This window comes from Nerophis lumbriciformis, linkage group LG11, assembly GCF_033978685.3.
Source record: "Nerophis lumbriciformis linkage group LG11, RoL_Nlum_v2.1, whole genome shotgun sequence".
Lineage (NCBI taxonomy): Eukaryota > Metazoa > Chordata > Actinopteri > Syngnathiformes > Syngnathidae > Nerophis > Nerophis lumbriciformis.
This window is the reverse complement of record NC_084558.2, coordinates 41352979-41371453: the sequence shown is the minus strand read 5'-3', so window position 1 is coordinate 41371453 and position 18475 is coordinate 41352979. Positions and strand designations below refer to the sequence as shown.

Below are 18475 nucleotides of genomic sequence, written 5' to 3'. Positions count from 1 at the left end.
TTTTTGGTGATTTAACCCCCAATTCCAACCCTTGATGCTGAGTGCCAAGCAGGGAGGTAATGGGTCCCATTTTTATAGTCTTTGGTATGACTCGGCCGGGGTTTGAACTCACAACCTACCGATCTCAGGACGGACTGAGTAGCAAATGAGATACTATGAGCCTGATTTATTAAAGTGTTGCGTGTGTTAAAACACATGCACATTTTATAACACATGCAAAACTGAGCCATTAAACGTGTGCAAAGTGGATTGCGTCTGCTAAGTGAGCAGAATAAGGCGTACAATTAATTTTGCGTTTCTGTCTTCGTTAATATACAAAATACTGTACATGCTGATTATCAAAACGCCCACAATGCTGCAAGGAAAAGATGCAAATATATTTAATAAACACTAATTCCCGTTTTGTGAGCACTTTTTTGCATCTTGTTTAGCATGTGTCGTTACTGCGCCTTTACAATTACTTCAAAATGTAGATGCACGTGTGCTGACGAAGTCAACAAGGCGGGCCCACGTTACACCAGTTTTAAAATCACTGCATTTGCTCCTTATGTGTTTGAGGTTCAATTTTAAGGTTCAAGTTAAAGTAAAGTACCAATGATTGTCACACACACACACTAGGTGTGGTGAAATTTGTCCTCTGCATTTGACCCATCCCCTTGTTCACACCCTGGGAGGTGAGGGGAGCAGTGAGCAGCAGCGGTGGCCGCGCTCGGGAATACGTTTTTGGTGATTTAACCCCCAATTCCAACCCTTGATGCTGAGTGCCAAGCAGGGAGGTAATTAAGGCTGCAGCTAACGATTATTTTTCTATCGATTAATCTATAGATTTTTTTTTCCGATTAATCGGTTAATCTATAGATTATTTTTTTCGATTAATCTATAGATTATTTTTCCTTTTACCGATTATTTTTTTATTTAAAATGAAGATGAAAAAATAAATGTAGGCCAGTTTTTTCAAAAGGCATGGCTTTTATTTACAAAAAAAAGTATGGCCACTCAGTCAACATTGACAACAACATGACAAAATATTCTGTAACAATGTAAACATTTAAAACTTTTAACATTTAACAAAATTAAAAGTAGCTTATTTGCTTTTTAATGTGCAAATATAAAAGTAAACATCCAGTGCAATCTTAATATTCTGCAATAGTATAAACATTTCAAAAGTAAAAGTATTGCTTATTTGCTAAAATGTGCAAAAATAAAGATAAACATCCAATACAAAAAAGTGCAAAACGAAATATTCTGTAACAGTGTAAACATTTCAACAAAAGTAAAAGTATTGCTTATTTTGCTTAATAACACAACAATGATAGTATGATTAAAGTGAAAGTTAATTGTTGGTTTGTACATAGTACCGTATATGTAACTATTAATGTTGTAAAAGGTATTTGCACAACTAATTAACGTTAGCGTTAAAGAGGAGCGCATCTTTGTAAACACTGAACAGGCACGCCAAACGCGCCTCTCAGAGCGAAACAGTGTTTTAGTTTATGAATTTACAACACAGATACAAATGACACATTCATGTTTTTGTGTAATGATGACAACGTATACTCACGCGGACGATTGACTAGTTGATGGTGATGGCAAGAACGCTGTCGGGTGTTTTCTTTTCAAATGTTCGTTTATAGCCGTTGTGCATACAACAACATTATTAGCAGAGGTGGGTAGAGTAGCCAGAAATTGTACTCAAGTAAGAGTACTGTTACTTTAGAGATTTATTACTCAAGTAAAAGTAAGGAGTAGTCACCCAAATATTTACTTGAGTAAAAGTAAAAAGTATATTGTGAAAAAACTACTCAAGTACTGAGTAACTGATGAGTAACATACACACACATATATATATATATATATATATATATATATATATATATATATATATATATATATATATATATATATATATATATATATATATATATACACACACACATATATATATATATATATACACACACATATATATATATATATATATATATATATATATATATATATATATATATATATATATATACACACATATATATATACACACATATATATATATATATACACATATATATACATACATTGATATATACAGTATATAATTTATATTTATTTATTTTGCCGTTTTTGTTTACATGTTAAAGGTGTTTTAATGAATATACATGCATGTTTAACACATATAGATTCCTTTCTTTCATGAAGACAAGAATATAAGTTGGTGTATTACCTGATTCTGATGACTTGCATTGATTGTAAACAGACAGTATTGCTTATAACGTCCACGTTTTCAAATGGAGGAGAAAAAAAGTTCCTCCTTTCTGTCTAATACCACATGAAAGTGGTTGGTTTTTGGTATCTTATTTGTCCATCTTCCATATTCGTTTTTATACACTTTACAAGAAATAAATTGGCGGCAAACTCCGTAGCTTGCTAGCTTGTTTGCGCTGGCTTTCGGAGACTCTTATTTTGAAAGCGCGGCGCGATGGAGCGGCACTTTTATTGTGAAGACAGGAACTGTGCAGTCAGTCTTTAGGCTTTTGACGGGATGTACGGTTGAAATAAAAAGTAGTCTTTTTTCCTTCACACTTTTGATTGATTGATTGAAACTTTTATTAGTAGATTGCACAGTACAGTACATATTCCGTACAATTGACCATTAAATGGCAACACCCCAATACGTTTTTCAACTTGTTTAAGTCAGGTCATGTGACCGCCTGGCTCTGTTTGATTGGTCCAACGTCACCAGTGACTGCATCTGATTGGTGGAACGGAGTGAAACGTCACCAGTAAGGCAGGCACTTTGAAGGTCTGTCTGACAGACCAAAACAAACAAAGTGTGCATTAACAGATCGATAAAAATTAGTAGCGAGTAGCGAGCTGAATGTAGATAAAAGTAGCGGAGTAAACGTAGCGTTTCTTCTTAGGCCGTTTATTGAAATACTCCCACACTTTTGACGACTTTTGGCGTGCTTTTTTCCCCTCGCTCGCACCGCTCGCATCGTCTGCTTTGCGCTCCGCCATGACGGTAGTGTGACGTAAATATGCGACGCGTCGAAGCACAAAAACGGCGTCGACGTATTTACGTAACCGATGACGTCGACTACGTCGACGCGTCGTTTCAGCCCTAGAGGTAATGGGTCCTATTTTTATAGTCTTTGGTATGATTCGGCCGGGGTTTGAACTCACAACCTACCGATATCAGGGCGGACACTCTAGCCACAAGGCCACTGAGCAGCAAATAATATACTATGAGCCTGATTTATTAAAGCGTTGCGTGTACTAAAACACATGCACACTTTGTAACACATGCAAAACTGAGCCATTAAACGTGTGCAAAGTGGATTGTGTCTGCTAAGTGAGCAGAATAAGGCGTACAATTAATTTTGCGTTTCTGTCTTCGTTAATATACAAAATACTGTACATGCTGATTATCAAAACGCCCACAATACTGCAAGGAAAAGATGCAAATATATTTAATAAACACTAATTCCCGTTTTGTGAGCACTTTTTTGCATCTTGTTTAGCATGTGTCGTTACTGCGCCTTTACAATTACTTCAAAATGTAGATGCACGTGTGCTGACGAAGTCAACAAGGCGGGTCCACGTTACACCAGTTTTAAAATCACTGCATTTGCTCCTTATGTGTTTGAGGTTCGATTTTAAGGTTCAAGTTAAAGTAAAGTACCAATGATTGTCACACACACACACTTGTTGTGGTGAAATTTGTCCTCTGCATTTAACCCATCCCCTTGTGCATGCCCTGGGAGGTGAGGGGAGCAGTGAGCAGCAGCGGTGGCCGCGCTGCGGAATAATTTTTGGTGATTTAACCCCCAATTACAACCCTTGATGCTGAGTGCCAAGCAGGGAGGTAATGGGTCCCATTTTTATAGTCTTTGGTATGACTCGGCCGGGGTTTGAACTCACAACCTACCGATCTCAGGGCGGACACTCTAACCACAAGGCCACTGAGCACTTCCTAACTGCACATCTTTGGGGGTTTTTATGTTACATGCATTTTCCCCAATAAAAAGGGCTTTGTCAGGCTTGTCCCTGACAGTTTGGTTATGTTTTAGTTTTTCCTCTGTGTTTGTTCTATTTCCTGTCAGCGCTATTATTTTTGTTCAGTTTCCTGCTTGTCTCCCTGAGCGCTGTTTCCCCTCAGCTGCGGCTGATTGACACCTGGCCACAACTGGTGTCAATCAGCCGGCTGCTATTTATACCTGCTCTGCCCTCCAGTCAGTGCTGGAGTAATGTCGATGTCATTACTACCTGTCGTGCTAATACCTGTCATTGTCATTGTCATTGTCGCTGTCTGCGGTAAGCTGTTCCTGATAGCTATTTGCAGTTTGCTGTCTCCTTGTTTCTTGTTTTCCTGTTAAGCTATATCCTATTAGCCGTTAGCTGTTTCCAGTTTTTCTGTTTGCTGGTTCCTGTTTCCAGTTTGGCTGTTCCTGGTTTCTGGTTTGTGTTTTTTTTTCTTATTTTGGACATTAAATTATGTTTTCCTGCACAAAGCCTACTGTCTCTGCATCTTGGGGTTCGTCACCAACACATTGTGACAGGCAGTGTTGGGTTGATTACTGAAAACCAGTAACTAGTTACAGTTACTAGTTACTTTATTTCAAAAGTAACTCAGTTACTAACTCAGTTACTTACACCAAAAAGTAATGCGTTACTGTGAAAAGAAACTATTTAGTTACTTCTTTTTTTTGTCTTTTTTTTTTTTTAAGGCTCCCATTAATGCCATTTTAGCCTTCATTTCAGTACTGTTATTGCACTGGAGAATAATACAATCTGTTGATCAACTTGACATGCATTTGCATCACTGAACTCAGAAAGCAATGTGGTCTACATACAACACACAAAGACAAAGATATGTTTCAAAGGGCTAATTTATTTCAGGCCAGAACAAATTGACAAAACTATTTTAAATAGCTGCAACATAATGGCACTTTAACTTTAAGTAGATAGGATCTTTGATCCAAGACACAACTTACATTTAACTAAAATGTTATTTTTTTTGTGCTCAACAAAAGAAAAGTATTGAGAATGTCTCCATGTTAAGAAACTCGACTTCGGGCTTCGCCATGATGTCTTGTTAGTTGTTATGAGAGTAGCGTATGTGTGTGTGTGTGTGTGTGTGTGTGTGTGTGTGTGTGTGTGTGTGTGTGTGTGTGTGTGTGTGTGTGTGTGTGTGTGTGTGTGTGTGTGTGTGTGTGGCCCTTTAAGATATGACAGCATGTGAGGTGAGTGACGTCAGTGAGTGAGTGGGCGAGAGAGGTGAGGGAACGGCGACAGTGAGTGCGTGCAGGTGCGTCCAATAAAGTCACAAAGTTGCAACAAACCGCCGGCCTCGTCATTCACCCTCAGCTGTAAAGACCCACTTCCGGGTAAAGTGAAGGTTGTTAGCCCCGAAGTACATAGGCCCTGGAGGAACGTCTCCTCTGCGCCCCTCAACTACGGTATGGGAGTCCCCCCTGCCCCCACCCACACAAAGCACACCTTTTCTTTTCCACCGCAGCGCTCCAATAAAACACACTCAGATCTTCTGTTTCTAGCCGATACTACATAAAAAATTACGTAAAATAACGCAGTAACGCATCATGTAGTAACGGTAACTGAGTCACTGAATATAAAAAATAACGCTTTAGATTACTAGTTACCGCCGAAACTAACGGCGTTACAGTCCCAACACTGGTGACAGGCTTCTTTTTTACACTTATCCGACGTCTCTGCAACCCGAGGTTCAGACAAACACCGAAACGTAGCAAATAGCCTACCGCAGCATTCTTGCTGTTTGGGCCTATTAGCATACTTGCCAACCTTGAGACCTCCGATTTCGGGAGGTGGGGGGCGGGGGCGTGGTTGGGGGCATGGTTAAGAGGGGAGGAGTATATTTACAGCTAGGATTCACCAAGTCAAGTATTTTATATATATATATATATATATATATATATATATATATATATATATATATATATATAAGAAATACTAAGTCAAGTATTTCATATATATATAAATAAAAGAAATACTTGAATTTCAGTGTTCATTTATTTACACATGTACACACACATAACACTCATTTACTCATTGTTGAGTTAAGGGTTGAATTGTCCATCCTTGTTCTATTTGTCACTATTTTTCTAACCATGCTGAACGCCCTCACTGATGATGCATTGCTGTGTGACACGCAAAAAGTGCTTTCATCAAATGCACTAGATGGCAGTATTGTCCTGTTTAAGAGTGTCCCAACATTGCTGTTTACGGCAGACGAACTGCTTTACGGTAGACAAAATGCTGTTGTTGTGTGTTGTTACCACGCTGGGAGGACATTAATGAAACTGCCTAACAATAAACCCACATAAGAAACCAAGAACTCGCCCTCCATCATTCTACAGTCATAACGTGATTGGGCAGGTACGCCGTTTATATTGTGTGCCTGAATTTCGGGAGATTTTCGGGAGAAAATTTGTCCCGGGAGGTTTTCGGGAGAGGCACTGAATTTCGGGAGTCTCCCGGAAAATCCGGGAGGGTTGGCAAGTATGTATTAGTGTTGTTTAAATATCCTCAATCAACTATAAAGATAATTCATGATCATTTAATTATTAAATTCATAATCATCCCCATGCAATCCAAATCTTAATCAGTTAATTATTATAATGCCCTTCCTTGACACTTCTTACGTGCCTGGAGCGTACAGCACTGCAGTATAATACCCCTAGCTAACAGAAATCCACTTTTTCCTTCTTCCTTAGATCAAAAGTGGCAAGTCGGAGAAAGAGTGCCATCAACTTCTGCTGCAGAGCTTGCAGTACCTGGAGCGCTACATTTACCTCATCCTCTTCAACACGTACCTGCACCTGGAGAAGAAAGACTCCTATCAGCGCTCCTTCACTCTCTGGATGGAGCAGGTATCCCCTTTTATCACGCCTCTGCTTGGCTATTATGCTTTAATTACTCCTGCGGCTTGGCCCTGTGCTTGGTTTGACGACATCTGCATGCCTTCTGGTGCCGACAGAGGGTGAACAAAAATTCCCCAGCCGTCTCTCACTCCTATTATGCAGCCCTTCAGCTTGGTCCAATATGTCTGTTATATCATTGCTGTGTCAGAAGTGGAGAAAAAACGCTTTAATCATTTAGGCAGAGTTCTACTTTCCTCCAGAAATATACTAGCTTAGGTTCTGGTTCCATTGTGGCCTTGAATTTTGAACCTTAATAATGTCTCGACTCTGTGTGTGTTTGAGTACATTAATGGTTTGGCCAGCTGTGCTTCCATGCTACAGTAAAGTTTGTGTATTCCATTCAAATGAGTGGTACAAATGCACAATGCAATCTCGTCACTGCAACATACTTTTTTCATACAACGACAGGCATCACAAGTAACCCCTAACCTTCATAAGAGTCATAATGCGTAAGTTTATGTGTGAATATTTTTATTCCAACGCCGCAGCCAAAGACAAAGAATGTTTGAAATTTATAGAATGAAAATCTCCTTCCGTTTTTCTCCCTTCAGTTCGGTGTGGACTAAAAGCTGGGTGAAATTCCAAAAAGGACTCGAACAATTGCTGAGAAAACAGCTGTCAAAGAAATATGCTCGGTGAACGGAGGCAAGTCCTTCCTGTTATGAATACCAAATATGTGCGGGAGAGTAATGTGAGCCTCACAGAGTAAATAAATGAATTATCCGAGACACATCTAGCCTTTTATGCCCGCAGCGCATCTTGCAAATTTTCTACCAAACATGAGGTTAAAAAAAAAAAATTTGCCGCCGTGGTATAATTTGCAGACCCAGCTAATCAAACAGCCTCTTAAATTTTGTCTGCAGACTTTGGCAAATTGAAAGAGTTGCATTCCCTGCTGATGAATCAATTAGCAGCAGACAAGACAGGGGTCAGCTAATATTGTCGAGTAGTCTGGGCCCCGAGTTGGCTAAAATGGCACGACAATCTAATTCAACTCAAATCCCTACTCTTTTTCCGTTGCTTGCATTATGCATCTGACCTTTTGGGAAAATTGCAATTCTAGTGTCATTAAGCCACCTTCCTTTTACCGTACTTATTCAGAGTCTGATGTCATCATTAAAGGGGAACATTATCACCATTTCAGAAGGGTTAAAACCATTAAAAATCAGTTCCCAGTGGCTTATTTTATTTTTCGAAGTTTTTTTCAAAATTTTACCCATCAACGCAATATCCCTAAAAAAAGCTTCAAAGTGCCTGATTTTAACCATCGTTATATACACCCGTCCATTTTCTTGTGACGTCACACAGTGATGCCAATACAAACAAACATGGCGGATAGAACAGCAAGGAATAGCGACATTAGCTCGGATTCAGACTCGGATTTCAGCGGCTTAAGCGATTCAACAGATTACGCATGTATTGAAATGGATGTTGTAGTGTGGAGGCAGGTAGCGAAGAAGAAACTGAAGCTATTGAGCCATATCGGTTTGCACTGTATGCAAGCGAAACCGACGAAAACGACACAACAGCCAGCGGGAGAAAGCGAGGACGAATTCGGCGATCGTCTTCTAACCAACGATTGGTATGTGTTTGTTTGGCATTAAAGGAAACTAACAACTATGAACTAGGTTTACAGCATATGAAATACATTTGGCAACAACATGCACTTTGAGAGTGCAGACAGCCCAGTTTTCATCAATTAATATATTCTGTAGACATACCCTCATCCGCTCTCTTTTCCTGGAAGCTGATCTGTCCAGTCCAGTTGGAAGTGCATCTGCTTTGAGTGTCGCAGGATATCCACACATTCTTGCCATCTCTGTCGTAGCATAGCTTTCGTCGGTAAAGTGTGCGGAACAAACGTCGAATTTCTTGCCACTTTCGCATCTTTGGGCCACTGGTGCAACTTGAATCCGTCCCTGTTCGTGTTGTTACACCCTCCGACAACACACCGACGAGGCATGATGTCTCCAAGGTACGGAAAACAGTCGAAAAAATGGAAAAAAACAGAGCTGATTTGACTCGGTGTTTGTAATGTGTTTGAGAAAATGGCGAATTGCTTCCCGATGTGACGTCACTTTGTGAATAATAGAAAGGCGTTTAATTCGCCAAAATTCACCCATTTAGAGTTCGGAAATCGGCTAAAAAATATATGGTCTTTTTTCTGCAACATCAAGGTATATATTGACGCTTACATAGGTCTGGTGATAATGTTCCCCTTTAACAAGTAAGAGTAACCCAGGTTCCCCTTTGCCCAGCAGCCCCCATCCCTGGGGCGCTTCACATTATTGCTTCTTGCTGGTTGGATCTAAGAAACACTAACCAGATATGTAGCCGAGCTCTCTGGTTTGAATAAATCCGAAAAGTTCTTGGGTCTCTGTGTTAAATTATTTAATTGATAGACAAAAAGCATCTAAAACATTCTATCGATTATGGTTTCACAAAACAAATAAAACAATCTGTCCAACACAACATATATAAATGAGACCAATAGAACTAAGCCAATAGATTCTATATAACTGTTAACAACACCGTAAGAAGTGAAGTCACATCTAATAAAATAATGCAGCTGCTTGGAAAGGCAACTATTAATTGTAGAAATAAGGATTCAAATAGTAAAATGCATTTATTCCACCAATAAATCATAAAAGGTAACTAACCATAGCTTCTGCCCCCAGATGAACTATGACGTTAAACATAAAGAATGACTAATTTTGTCGTTACGTTCTTTCCTACTAAGGTCTTTTCTTTCAAACTGTTATCAATCGCTTTCGCCTTAGTCCTGTGACTTGATGTTTGCTGTGGTCGCCACTGTTAACGCTCAGTCTCGGGTTAATAGTACAGGCAGCTTCGCACTCCTTCAATAAATCTTCACGATGGTGAATTTTAAAGTGACTAACCAGTTTTTTGGACCATAAGGCGCACTGAATTATAAGGCGCACTATCAATTTTTGAGAAAATGAAAGGATTTTAAGTGCGCCTTAAAGTTGGAAAAATACGGTGATCAGATTTGTTGTGCTGAAGCTCGTCTTTTTCAGATCTTGTGGAATTTCTGGCAAACCCATTTTTGCAAACTGTGAGTGAAATGTGAAGTGAATTATAATTCCCTAGAGACTCAAAGCACTTTAGAGTGTGAACCCCATTATCTACACCTTTAAGCTACATTTAAACCAGTGTGGGTGGCACTGGGAGCAAGTGGGTAAAGCAGCACAAGCTCCAACAGAGAGACCAATGACAAACACTAAGATGGTAAACCTTTATTATATGGGCTCATTTTATCGATTCATTTTTCATTATTGTAATTATAGATGTGACCTCATAATTTCCAACATCTGTCGATAATTATCAGCATCTGTTGAATTATCAACCACTGATATTATCATGGATCCCTAATCTGTAATACTATTTTTTTATTGGAGGATGGATTGCGTCTTACCACAATCAAACCCAGTAACCACCTCTCTATCAGGAACTTGAACTGACTATGTTTAGACTGCAGGCCAAAGTGGCCCAAATCAGATTTTTATCAAATAATATAACATATTAGGGAGCGTTCTAATTTTTTTATGGCTTTTAAGTAGAGGCATCAGGTACATCCGCGTGGATCTACTGTACGTTAACTTTAGTTTTTCAACTCACTTACGCAATTTACGTAATATGTAAGCAAATACGCCAGAGCGTCAATTCCGGTTCTTCAACAATCGCTATTTCTTCGTAATTAAAATATATATTTATACATTACATATAGCTTATTATTTGCACATTATTGACAAGTGATGCACCAAAAATTCAGCTGTTGAAAGTAGACTTTGCTCACCAAAAGTGGATGTTGTGATGAAGTATCTACTTCTGCGTCTTTCCCTGCGCACATGAATCACGCAGCTTGCCCAAAGCTGACGAAAAAGTCACATACGAGTCGCATTCAGGTCGCGTTGCGTTTAGATTAGTGGTTCTTAACCTTGTTGGAGGTACCGAACCCCACCAGTTTCATATGCGCAACCCTTCTTTAGTGAAAAATAAAATGTTTTTTTTTTTTGTCAAACTCAAGACAAAGTTATATGTTTTTGGTAACACTTTAGTATGGGGAACATATTCTAATTAACAAAGACTTAATTCAGGGTTATTTGGACACTAGGGTAACATATTCTAATTAATAAAGACTTAATTTAGAGTTATTTAGTTAGGGTTAGGGTTAGGGTTATAATAAGGCCATGCCGAATAAGGCATTAATAAGTACTTAATAATGACTAGTTAAGAGCCAATATGTTACTAATTTGCATGTTGATGAGCAACTAATTAATGATGAATATGTTCCCCATACTAAAGTGTTACCATGTTTTTTTACTGGTGCATAAAATGAACCGTGCATGAACATCACCTTGTTCAAACAACAAAACCAACACAACAAAATACACACCTGCAAATCAGTCTGACTTCTGCTGTTGCCGTATCCGTAATACGCCGATAGGGAGAAGTTTGTATTTACACGATGAGTCGGGTGTGTTTTGACCTCCGCCGAACCCCTGAGGCCGACTCACCGAACCCCTAGGGTTCGATCGAACCCAGGTTAAGAACCACTGGTTTAGACTGATGTGACCTGAATCTGATGCAAAAAGATCGGAGCACTCTGGATTACTTTTAGAGTCCTAAAAGTAATCCGGAGGCCAGTGGTTGGGTTAATATATTGTGTTTTTAAATTAACCAAACAACAATACCAAGGTCTATGACTGTTTTTTAAGTCCTACTCGAAGAGGACAGTTTCACCAACAGTCTCTTGGACTGGTTGATTTTGTCCTAGTCAAAGTACAAGTAACTTGAGGCCAATGGTTGGGTAAAGAGATTAATTATGGCGGTACAGCCACCAAACCAAGAAGACTATGTCTCCAACAAGGTCTTAAACTGGTTTTGGTGGTCCTAGTCAAAATGTGAGTAATCCGGAGGCCCGTGGTTGGATAAGACATTATTTCTGGTAACACAAAAACAAACCAAGAAGACTGTGTGTCCAACAAAGTATTGGGCTGGTTGTAGTGGTCCTAATCAAAGTGTGGGTAATCCAGAGGCCAGTGGTTGAATAAAGAGTTGGATTTTTACAATACAGCATCCAGCTTTGCTGCTGATACATTGTTTATGACAAGACTAGAAACTCTTGGCTTGACTAATCACGTTGTTTCTCTTAATGGAGGATGGACTGTGGTCATACTACCAACGAAACCCAGAAAACTACATCTCAATCAAGATTAAGTCCTACAAGTAATCCAGATGCCGTTGGTTAGATTCATTGTTTGTTTGTGCTCTTAAATTAACCAAACAACAAGACTTCAACAAAGTCTTGGGCTGGTATTAAAGTCCTAATCAGAGAGGACCATCCCACCAACATGCTGTTGGACTGGTGGATGTTGTCCTATTTAAAGTAAAAGTATCTCGGAGGTTTTTGGTTGGATGAAGGGATTAATTAGGGTAATACAACAACCAAACCAAGAAGACTATGTCCCACACAAGGTCTTAGATTGGTTGTTTTGGTCCCAATCAAAGTGTGAGAAATCCTTAGGCTAAAGAGTTGGAATCGGACGATACTGTACAACATACAGCTCTGTTGCCGGTGCAATTTTCATTACAAGACTAGAAAATCCTGGTTTTACTAATTAAATTGTTTTGCCAGATAGCAAAGAAGAGATCCTAGATAACTTAAACTTATTTTGTAGTACAGGCCTGAGCGCTCAATAAGGTATCGGACTCGATGTTTTGATGTAGTCAAAACTGTACAGTATAAGTAATCCATCCGTCCATCCACCACTTGTCCCTCTCAAGGTCCAATGGTTGGATAAAGAGTTGGTTTCTGGGGATAGAACATCACAAAAGTTCAAGACATCAACGAGGTCTAGAATTTGCCTCACATTGAAGCTCTAAGTTCCATATTTTGCTCCCACAAGCATCGTTCTCACTGGCCCAGTTGCTGCAGGACCTGGCCCCCCTCCCAACCAATCACACCCAATTAGCCCACGGTCATGATCGTTAGCCCGTCACCAGTGACCGTGGTGGGATCGCTAATGACAGAGGAAAGTGTCAGAGGCAGCAGCGGGGGGTCCTTTTCAGTGCTCATGCACACAAAGCCGCTGTTCCACAAGGTGACACATCTGAAGGGTACTGACTGTTCTCGCAGCTCTTGTGCACACTCTGTCATATACGTACATACTAGAGATGCACGGTTTGCGGACAAAACCGCGGAGTCCGCGGATTATCCGCGGGTCGGGCGGTTGAAATAAAAAAAAATTAGATTTTATACGCGGGTCGGGCGGTTGAAATAAAAAAAATATATATTTTAAATAGATTCAGGCGGGTGGCAGTTAAACCAATTCGGAAATATATATACATAGTTAAATGTTGTTACCCACATACGAAAAACAAGCAGCACTCTTTGAAACAGGCAATTATTTATCATCAGGCACCTGCAGCACGCCACAAACAGAAGAAGAAGAAAAAAAGAGATGGCAACGCCGGCAGCAAACGTGGTACGCGACAAACTAAAAAAGGGAATACTAAAGACCAGGGGAAAAAAAGGCCAGAAAAGTTCAGCGTGGACTCGTTTTTATGAGGTTGTAAATTAGGATGATAGTAATGCTGGCTACGTGATTTGCAAGAGCTGTGACGCTGTTTATGTCTACGACAGTCACAAAACCGGGACATCTAACATGGTGCATCACATTTGTGCAAAACCCCGAACCTCCACAAACACCCTGAGCATGAGCAGTTTCGTCCGCCGTGATCCCAGAAGAGTGCCACAGGATGTTAAAACAAGGCTTACAGATGCATGTTTGAACGCAGCTGCCTTCAGCAGTTTGAGTGGCGTGAGCGCGCTTGGAGGTGCGCTCAGCGCAGCTCCCAGATGATTGCGCACTGGCGTGCGTCTGGGCCGTGACAGCGTGGCACGCATTGAATGTCTCTGCTTCATTCGATCAGTCTCCTTTCTTTAACAGGCAAAAGCTTTATAACCTCACTAATGCCTTGCATCGTCTATATTAGATATATAACAACGGGTGGGTGCGGGCGGGTGCGGTTTTAATAAAATGTTAGTTCGGGTGGATTGGCGGATGGGTGACGACTTTTGTGATGCGGTTGCGGATGAAATAATTGCCTATCCGCGCATCTCTAGTACATACTATAGATACACTCAATGCCTAAAGGTCGGAGCTTTATGTTCACAGACACATATGGTGGCATAGTTATTTCTACACTCGAAGCAAACGCTTCTCTGTAGATTATGCATGCTGTCGGACGAATATTGAACCTAAACATCATTAGCTCACGCCATGCAGCGACATGAAACATCAGGAGTGATTGGAATTGAAATGTTTGCCCGTCCTGAAATGACAACAACGGCGGGACTTGTGTACACTGCATGCCGAGGATGCTTTCAGGAGAGGTGGCCTATCAGTAACTCCAGCAGTTTGAATGGAAGGCACAGAGGCCTCCCTGTGTAGGCCAAAAACTATGTGATAACCGGGACGGTGGGAAAGGCACAGGTGCTTCAGTGCGTTAAAGCATGAAAGCCCTCACTCCGACGAGAGCGTTCGATCGGTCCTTCTTCTACAACTCTGGTATTTGGACCAACTGAACGTGTCTTGTTGAAAAAGCTACGACCAAATACACTTCCGCCGGTTAACTGTGCACCGTGAAGCTACATCTTTAAGTCATTATCTCCGTTATTGGGCTGTAGTCCTTATCAGCAAGGACCGGCCTTGTTTTTTATGGACAAACAATACTGTTGGTTTCATTTGTTGGTCCACCAATTAACACGGTCTCACTACGTCCAACCTCTGCAGCAATGGTACGATGCAAAATGCCTTGCTTGTGCAGTTTACCAAACAGTAAAGATCAGTATCGGACGATTTTCATGAAAAGGTATGTGATCGCCATTGCTGATTAATGCCTTTCAATGCCGATCATCCACTTTGGCTGACTCTAGTTATTTTGAGTCCCCGGGCTGACAAGCTCGCAGCTAATCGTGTATCATTGTCATTGGAGGACATGGCTAAACGTGTTACAAACAAAGAGCAAACCAGAAGAGTCTAGAAAGAGGATAATATAACAACTGGTAGTGTCAGCATTGCCGTGGCCAGAAGTACACTAACACATAAGGGGAGGGCGGATCAATGCATAAATTGGTGGTGTCGATGCCATGGGAGGTATTAATATATGATCGATACTAGAGTGATTAGATCGATATTTCTATTTCATCAAATCATTTTTGGGTTATTGTAGTTAATGTATTTTCAAGTTCAGTCAATAAGTCAATGGACACAGGAGGATTTTGAGGGCAAAATGTATTTAAAAAAGTAGTAGATAGTAGTTTTTGTTTATCAATCAATCAACCAATCAATTTCCTTTATTTAACCAGATAAAGACTCTCTATTTTTCAAGAGCGACCTGACAAAGAGGGCGGCACAAACAAAGTTACAATAATAATTACAACAAGACAATACAACAGCAGTCATACCAGAACAGGTCAAAAATCATTTCAAACGATTAGGTATTAATTCAATTTAAAAGCAAGTACATTTCCCAAGAGAACTGGTTTCTCGATCTTTTGAAATGGACTTAAACTCCCCCAAAGTGATCAATGCTGGTAGCCTCAGATCTTTCTGGATGTCATTCCATGACCAGGGAGCAGCATAACTGAAGTTTTTTTTTTTCCAAGTTCTATGTTGGCTCTAGGAACCAACATGTGGAGGTTTCTGTATTGTGTACTATTGACTTTGTTTTGATTAGACAGTTGGATGTAATACAAGATAATAAGCAGCGAGTTTGACTATTGTGTTGATATTGTTATGCTGTCAATAACCCTCAACATAAATACATTGAAAAATATACAGTATATATGTGATTATGAGAGAAAAGACAGGAAAGCTAGATTTGGACTTTTTATTGCTGTGGTCTTCTGTTTAGTTTAAATACAATTTCAAGTAGATACTTGTCATGTCTGTGTAATCATGTTTTGTTTTAGTCATGTTTTGTTTTGTTTAGTTATTGGACTCTTTAGTTTCTGGCTTTTCACTCCCTTGTCTTGTTTCCATTGTTACCCATTAGTTTCACCTGTTCCACGTTTGGACTCATTGTGCACTCTTGTTTGTCACCATAGCAACCCATTAGTTTTCACCTGTCACGTCACGCACCTGTTTCACGTTTTGAGTCACGCACCTGTTTTAGTTAATCATGTCTGTAGTATTTAAGTTCATTGTTTTCAGTTTTTCTTTCTGGCGACATCCGGATTCATACCCCTGTCACACTCTGTTTACCTCTGCGCACTTCATGCCCTGTCTAAGTAAGTTTTTTTCGATTCATGCCACAGTTAGCGACTTTTGTTCATGTCCTTAGTTTGCCCACGTGCAAGTATTGGTTTCATTTGTCAAGTTTGTACTTCCGCCTTGTGCGCGCCTTTAGTTTGTTCTTTTTGTTATAGTAAAATTAAATATGTCTTCACCTTCACGCCATGTTTGGTCCAAATCATTTGCACCACGGGAGAACAAACCACGCCATAGTCCAAGTCCTGACAATACTTGACTAAGCGGAAAATGCAAATACAGTGTAACTTTTTGTTAATACGTTTTTTGATTATGTTCAGGAGAAAAATATACACTGCCCAAAAATGAATAAACGCCACATGCAGAAATGGTATACCGCTCGTTTTACATCTCGAATGTCTCATTTTCACTTCCTCCGGCTTGTCAGCTGATGCCACTGTTTACACAGCTGGGCCGCGGAGTATATGAGTCAGGTTAAGTGTTCCTAGTTAACAGGGATACATCCAGACTTTTCAGCTGCGGGTCTGTCCCATCTGCTGACTTAATAGCTCCAGTGTGCCGACTCATTTGTTCCCAGCAAAGTGATCACACAGCAGGAATGTTTCCCAACGATAATCACGAAGATGATAAGCCTTAATTATTATGGGCTCATTTTACCAGTTCATTATCGGAATCATGTGGCGTCATAATTGCCTTTATCGGCGATAATTAACGTACGTCCCTAATCTGTAATATCATTCTTTTATAAGAAAATGGAGTGCGGTCATACCACAACCAAACCCAGAACACCCAGTGTTCATCAAGAACCTGGTTTTAACTAAACAACAATACCGGGACTTCAACAAGGTCGATGACTTGTTTTTAAATCCTACTCAAGGAGGACTGTCTCACCCGCAGTCTCTTAGACTGGTTGATCTTGTCCTAATCAAAGTATAAGTAAGCCAAAGTAACCCTGACACCACAGAGTGGATGAAGAGATTATTTCTGGTAATACAATAACCAAACCAAGAAGACTGTGTTTCTAACAGGATCTTGGGCTAGTGGTGGTGGTCCTAGTTAAAGTGTGAGTAATCCAGAAGCTAGTGTTTGGATAAAGAGTAAACGTCCAGCTCTGCTGCCGGTAAAGACTGGAAACATTATAGAAACAAAAAATCAATACAACACTAGTATTCATCAATAGTTGTGCCCAAACCAATCAATAACTTCTGATGTATTTAGTAGATATTTTTTAATAATGGTTCTTGAACTAAGGCAGCACGGTGTCTTGAACTAAGGCAGCACGGTGGAAGAGGGGTTAGTGCGTCTGCCTCACAATACGAAGGTCTTGAGTTCAATCCCGGGCTCGGGATGTTTCTGTGCGGAGTTTGCATGTTCTCCCCGTGACTGCGTGGGTTCCCTCCGGGTACTCCGGCTTCCTCCCACCTCCAAAAACATGCACCTGGGGATAGGTTGATTGGCAACACTAAATTGGCAATATGACAATTGAAGTGAATTGTGAAAGAAATTATATGTATATAGCGCTTTTTCTCTTGAGACTCAAAGCGCTTTTCATTGTGAAACCCATTATTTACATCTTTTAAGCTGCATTTAATTAATTAAGTTCCCTAAATCTTTGAATGACAATGTCATTTGTGTTATATCAAGTCTTTCTTCAACCATAACATTACAACTTAATTTCTTTATCTGAATATTAAAACTATGTTCTAGTTAGAAAAAAATAAATAAAATGATATTACCATCATATTGTTATGCAAATCTTGTAAAAATTCTGTCTTTTATTCTTACATTTTTCCTTTATTCTCTTATTATTACGATTTAATTCTTCTTAAATTATTTCTTATTCCTCGTTAAATAATGACGTTATCCTTTATTTACTTTTAAGATTCCAGCTTTTATTGTAATATTGTGACAATATTGTCATTATAGTACAACTTTGGTCTTTTCCAATTATGACCAATCATAATTGTGTCAGCTAGGGCAGTGTTTCCTAACCATTAGGTCTGGGCCCTTTGTTTGGCCGCTAGCGCCCCATAAATAATCCTTTTCTCATCTGTGGTCCGCATGGACCATAGCGGTACTCAGTTGTAACACACTTTTCCACCAATTGTGGCAGTAATGACAATCTCAAACCAACACAAGTCTGGAGCTAAAGTCATAGAGAAGTTTCTTAAGCGCAAAACATATGACTAAAGTGGTAAAGCTGTATTTTAATTTGCACTT

The 18475-nt window shown here is 39.8% G+C and overlaps 1 protein-coding gene across 5 annotated transcripts in view; it reads left to right on the top strand.

Annotated features, from left to right (window-relative positions):
* pald1a (phosphatase domain containing paladin 1a) overlaps positions 1-18475 on the top strand; it is a 191840-nt gene that overhangs the window by 157772 nt on the left and 15593 nt on the right. For all 5 annotated transcript variants that reach the window (XM_061966580.2, XM_061966578.2, XM_061966579.2 and 2 more), the window contains exon 19: positions 6750-6905. In XM_061966580.2, the coding sequence (XP_061822564.2) occupies positions 6750-6905 (156 nt within the window). The remainder of the gene's footprint in view (positions 1-6749; positions 6906-18475) is intronic.